General features: G+C 41.4%; 1 protein-coding gene across 1 annotated transcript; it reads right to left on the reverse strand.

Moving 5' to 3' along the window:
- Positions 1–3,505: 3,505 nt before the first annotated feature.
- On the reverse strand, positions 3,506–4,768 carry LOC306975516 (uncharacterized protein; the record flags this gene model as incomplete). Its single annotated transcript, XM_079573079.1, has 2 exons — positions 3,506–3,737; positions 4,521–4,768. The coding sequence occupies 2 exons, from the start codon at positions 4,766–4,768 to the stop codon at positions 3,506–3,508; spliced, it is 480 nt and encodes a 159-aa protein (XP_079429205.1).
- Positions 4,769–6,804: the final 2,036 nt, after the last annotated feature.

A 6,804-nucleotide genomic window follows, 5' to 3' on the forward strand; every position in this document is an offset into this window, starting at 1 on the left:
ACGGTTCCAATGTTAAGCAGATTGTTTTAAAGCATGTTTTGTTTCTGCTTTTCCAGTAACACTTTTACAACAGACTTTCCCAACATAATATAAAATGGGTTCAAAGGTCAGACATGAAAATAAAAGTTTACTTCTACTTTTAACAAATGTGTTAATTTTCTTGTGCACTTATGATGTTATTTTAATGTCCGTTAGCAGACTGTGGACTGAAAACCAAGCAAAAATGTTCAAGTATAATTAAGCCATGTAAAAATGGAAAAGGCTGTTTAATTATGAGGTCATTGGCTCACATATTTCACTTGTCCTAATGCTTAGAACTCCTCACTCACTATTTCCACTGTGTATTAAGTGTTGTCCTTTTAAAACAGTAATATGTAAAATAAAATAGAAACACTGAATTGTTTTGTTACATGGACGAATGAGCCGGTAAGGTTTAATGTATTAATTATGCTGCATTGGGTATTTAGTCTGCTATTATCTTTTTCACACAAAATAAACATTTGAGTTTACATTGTCTACGTTAAAACCCTGTTTCTGGTACTTTAACATTGTGTTGTTTTTTTAATCTTATACAACATTAATGTATTAGCAACTGGTCATAGTGTAGAAGTTATTTTAAGCCACCAGGACAGTTCGACTACAGTCCCAGTGGTTGTAGGACAGTGCGACTACAGACCCAGTAGTTGTAGGACAGTGTGACTACAGACCCAGTGGTTATAGGACAGTGTGACTACAGTCCCAGTGGTTGTAGGACAGTGTGACTACAGACCCAGTGGTTGTAGGACAGTGCGACTACAGACCCAGTGGTTGTAGGACAGTGTGACTACAGACCCAGTGGTTGTAGGACAGTTCGACTACAGACCCAGTGGTTGTAGGACAGTGCGACTACAGACCCAGTGGTTGTAGGACAGTGCGACTACAGACCCAGTGGTTGTAGGACAGTGCGACTACAGACCCAGTGGTTGTAGGACAGTGCGACTACAGACCCAGTGGTTGTAGGACAGTGTGACTACAGACCCAGTGGTTGTAGGACAGTTCGACTACAGACTCAGTAGTTGTAGGACAGTGCGACTACAGACCCAGTAGTTGTAGGACAGTGCGACTACAGACTCAGTGGTTGTAGGACAGTGTGACTACAGACCCAGTGGTTGTAGGACAGTTCGACTACAGACTCAGTGGTTGTAGGACAGTGCGACTACAGACCCAGTGGTTGTAGGACAGTGCGACTACAGACCCAGTGGTTGTAGGACAGTGCGACTACAGACCCAGTGGTTGTAGGACAGTTCGACTACAGTCCCAGTGGTTGTAGGACAGTGTGACTACAGACCCAGTGGTTGTAGGACAGTGTGACTACAGACCCAGTGGTTGTAGGACAGTTCGACTACAGTCCCAGTGGTTGTAGGACAGTGTGACTACAGACCCAGTGGTTGTAGGACAGTGTGACTACAGACCCAGTGGTTGTAGGACAGTTCGACTACAGTCCCAGTGGTTGTAGGACAGTGTGACTACAGACCCAGTGGTTGTAGGACAGTGTGACTACAGACCCAGTGGTTGTAGGACCGTGCGACTACAGTCCCAGTGGTTGTAGGACAGTGTGACTACAGTCCCAGTGGTTGTAGGACAGTTCGACTACAGTCCCAGTGGTTGTAGGACAGTGTGACTACAGACCCAGTGGTTGTAGGACAGTTCGACTACAGTCCCAGTGGTTGTAGGACAGTGTGACTACAGACCCAGTGGTTGTAGGACAGTGTGACTACAGTCCCAGTGGTTGTAGGACAGTGCGACTATAGTCCTGGTGGTTGTAGGACAGTGTGACTACAGACCCAGTGGTTGTAGGACAGTGTGACTACAGACCCAGTGGTTGTAGGACAGTGTGACTACAGTCCCAGTGGTTGTAGGACAGTGTGACTACAGACCCAGTGGTTGTAGGACCGTGCGACTGTAGACTGCAGATAAGCTGTGGCTGAGATGATCTTTACAGGCCTGTAGAACTCATAAAGCTGTGATTGCGGTCATTAACAGTGGAGCATAATGTGCAGTGGATATCCTTTATATCCTTTAGGACGTATTCACTCACTTTATCTGTCAGCCATTACACATTATTGCCCCATTCGACACTTTATAATGTCACACTCTGCCTGATCAGCTTCAAGCGATACCTGAACTTACAAATGGCTTTAGGCTCAAAGTTATAAAGAGCAAGACAGGTACAAAACGCACAAATGAAAATAACAATATGATGTCAATTAGTGGCCAGATAGACTTTAGTTTGTGTTTCAAATAATCTAGACATGACTAATATCAAAGACATAATTTTGAACAAATTATAAGCCATATGATCTACTTTTGACCAACTGCATTCCCAAACCACTTTTGGATGGCACCTGAAAACATTGAGGTGCCATAAAATGTGAAATTCCCACTATGAATAGTAATAAATCAAACGTAGAATATTCTTGTTTATTTCTTTAGTTAAAGGGATATTTCAGGATTTTTGACATAGGGCCTCATTTCCTAGTTATCCAGAGTGTTGCTGATTTCTGGAGATATTTTTTGGGGAATTCATGCAGTTCTTATATTTGAAGAGTTTCGTGGCGCTAGGCTAGTGCAAGGCTAGCGCATTTCTATGGTATCAGCTAGCCTGCATTAAAAACAGCCTGACCCGCTCCACAGTGCACCTGAGGCAAATCACTTAAAACACCAGACTAACCATATAAATGTCTGTGTTGATAAATAATTTTTGGAATATAACAGACCTTGCATCACATGAATGATCGCATTTTGAGGGACTATTTTCTAGCAGATCACTCCACCGCTGCGTAGCTTATACAACCACGAAGCTGAAGCTGCACAAATACAAGTTATTTTAAATACAAAATGGTTAAAATTACTCTATCGACACAGACATTTATATGGTTAGTCTGGTGTTATAAGTGATTTGCCTCAGGTGCACTGTGGAGCGGGTCAGACTGTTTTTAATGCAGGCTAGCTGATATCGTAGAAATGCACTAGCCTTGCATTAGCCTAGCGCCACGAAACTCTTCAAATATAAGAACTGCTTGAATTACAAAAACAAATATCTCCAGAAATCAGCAACACTCTGGATAACTAGGAAATGAGGCCCTATGTCAAAAATCCTGAAATATCCCTTTAATGCTTTTCTTAGAGATTAAGCTTGATGAAAAAAAATTATCAATCTATATTATTATGGGTTTTTATTTAAAAAGAAACAAAAAACAAATACAATCAGTAAAACTATGACCATACAGCATTGTAAACATACCAGTGCACAAAAGTGGCAAAGTAGTGTAACTGTAAAGTGCGTGAAGTCCATTAGTGCATTTGAAAAACAGCATTATTCTACACATCACACACATGTCCATGTCTCTCAGTCTCTCTGGCAGCCCAGACACTTCTCACATTGGCCTCATGTTTAGTCTGTGTTTAGGAGGCTGGGTGGAGGTTCTGTTAGTGGACACTGATCAACACAGGGCATTCCGGCCTCTCACTGAGCAGGTGAGGGGTCCTGGGGCGGCCCCACCTGGCTGTAGTGGGGCGGGGGCTCCCAGCTCCAGCTGCAGTCTGGGAGCGCAGAGCTGTCCTGGCTGTACAGTGGAGGGGCCAGGACTGTGTGGTCTATGGGCAGCACTACCTCTGAGGGAAGGGTCTGCTGAGGCAGAGATGGAGGGGATGGGAACTGGCCGCTCTGTGACTCCTCGTAAGACGGAGGGAAAGAGCTCGGTCTGCAATACAGAGAGCAATGATTCATTTTGACTAGCTCTTTTTATTTCTGCATTATTCATTTGCATTTCATTGAAATGAAAGGTATTACAATACGCTGAATATTTAATACTAAAAGCAGTCTGCAAGGAGGATTTGAAATTAAACAATGTGCTATCGATTCAGTGGAGCAAAGGCTGTAAATACACATTCAGGTACTTTGTGATATGTTCATTAGCTCAGTTCCAACCACATTCAATACATTTCCATAATATGATACATTTCATACTTATAAATGATAGTGTTTTATTTTAACAAAAGGAAGAGCGCTTTTTTACAGACATTAGGGTTACAAATTAAGCATTTAGGCACACACTAAAAGCCTTTGTTAGTCCCTCAGTGTTACTATATGATCTGCAGTAGCTTTAAATTTATATTAATTCAACACTGAAAGTATTTACTATATTATGCATACATACATTTTATGAAAGAATAGCTGTGACTGCATCATATAAAGCATTTTGTCTGTGGATTGAATTGCCTTTGAGCAATAATTCTATAGTTCTAAATACATAACTATAATATTTTTTTGAATGAACATTAACACAGATTATACCTGTTGTACACATTGTCTGACTGAAGTCCATGTTGTGTATCTTAGAATGAAACTGAAGGCAAATTTGCAGGATATTTTAGAACACTGAACATTTTCTTGGTGCATCACTGTACCAATATTACCATAACATTTAACACTACATTGTTTCACAGTTACGTTTAACCCCTGCTGTGTGGATGCTGACCTGTCTATAGTGAAGATGTGCACCCGCTGATGGGGGCCTCCTCTGTGGTAGATCTTGCTCTTCATGCTGTGGTACACGCTCCAGAACACCCCACTGACCATGAGCAAAAAACCCAGGACGATCATGACGTAGGCTGGGACCTCCATGAGGGGGTTGTCAACCATGCAGGCCCCAGTGGAGATCAGAGCAAAGCCCAGCGCAGGGAGGGCCAGGCGGGCCAGGGACCAGAGCGGCTTCTTCAGTTTCATGTCTGTCTGCATGAGGGTGGACCAGGAGGAACAGTGTGGACATGAGAGTCACAGAGGAGCAGCACAGAGGGAGGTGTCTGGGACGGCCCTCCTCTGTTGCATATTAACACCACAACAAACACTCCCAATGTCACTTTCACAGAGGGGGCAGGGGCTGACAATTATGGTCCTATTTATAGACTACTCGTAAAGAAATGTTATTTAAAAATATACAAATAATATATAAAACACTGCAATATTTATACTGTCAGGTATTCCAGTATCCCACCACAGTTTTGGCTCATAATAGATATTAATGAAGATCTCAACTAAACCCCAAGAGACATATAGGAAATTGAGGTATTGTTAACCAAAAAAAAGCCATTTGCAAAATTTCATAAACAATAATTATTTTTGTGAGCAAACGTAGAATACTTTCTTCCGTCAATGAAGTTCTCCTAAAGGCCCAAAAGTACTCCCACAACACCCTTAATTCTTTTCAACAGTTGATTATATTTGTAGATTGTAATAATAATATTGTAGATATGGGGCTCAGCAGACGCCAGCCCACAAACACTCACTTTGTAGAGTATTTGTACATCAACGAGCCAGCTGTTCTTTGTCCTCACTGAGCAACACATTTGGAATAATGATTCACCACCAATGTACTTCCTCACCTATTTACAGCATTCAAGCAAGAGCGTATTGTGCAAATTGCTGTGAACTGAATAGGACACCAGGGCCACATTTAAATGTATTCATTTACACTGAAAGGAAAATGTATATTTCTTTTTTCTTCTTCCTTATTTTATAACTTATTTTATTGAGAACAACTTGAATGAAACATACAACATAGAGCACGGGGGCTCACACAGTTGTGGTCAATGTAAGTGTGTGGTGTGTGTGTCTGTGCTGAAGAACATGTGTAACAATAATAGTCATAATAAATAAACTGAATAAGTAGTAAAGGACTCTGACATGCAGACCACATCTACACCCACATCCCCTCCAGAGCCCATGATCATGGTGCATTTCTACCGTCGGGTCTAGTTCTCGCTAAGGGCCCATATAAGTGATACTTCACAGAATTGATCCTCAGGGGGAAATTCTTAAATGATCAATTATTTATCATTGAGAACCTTGCACACTCTCATTCCAGATGAGGGAATGTGAGAAAGTCAGTTATTATGCCATTAATGAAAATGTATAAGGCCCGAGTAACTCACTCAGCCGTAAGAGGATGATAAATGCAGATACAAAAGTCTCAATTTGCTGTACTTGCCTCACCAGAAAAAAATAACAATAGATAATCTGTTTGTTTTTTTCCCAATAATAATTTGTTGGTGGTTGTTGTTGGGTAACCAGACTGTTACCCCTGAGGTTAACTTGACTTGACTAACCAGTAATGCATGATGAATGGTGTAACTACCCTTGACCCAAGACCCATGCAGTCCTTTTAACATGAACATTTCTTTGAGAGCATCTTATGAATGGTGCTCTCAGCCCATTCATAACATTTATTGGTTATACTTTGCCCTAGAGAAGGCCTCTCTGGATGACCAGACACACGTGTGATGTAAGATTGGGTGCCAGAGACTCTGGCATCAGGCCATAGAGACAACTCACTGATAAAACAGCCATAACACAAAAGCACTAACAAGAGCTTAAACTACTATTACAGCATGACTCTGCAGTATGTGTGAACAATGCGGACCAGGCCAGTGCATAAACCACTTATATGATGAATAGGCATTAAACTAGTTCACCCTGACATGGCATGTTACTACACGGATCAGGTAAAGACTCTCCCCAAGCTCCAGGACCGTTTTGCAAGGGGGGAAATAAAGCATTGATCCTCATTCAAGATGGGTGATAGCGATTACAACGGCTAGTGGAGTACCTTTACAAAACTAGGCAAGTTTATTTGTAGAGCACAATTCATACACAAGGCAATTCAAAGTGCATAAAATTACAAGAAAACAGATAAAATCAATAAAACACTTTCAGTTGTCATATGCATGAGTAAAAATAACAACCTGGATTTGAACATTGTCAGA

This window comes from Gobius niger (assembly GCF_951799975.1).
Source record: "Gobius niger genome assembly, chromosome: 1".
NCBI lineage: Eukaryota > Metazoa > Chordata > Actinopteri > Gobiiformes > Gobiidae > Gobius > Gobius niger.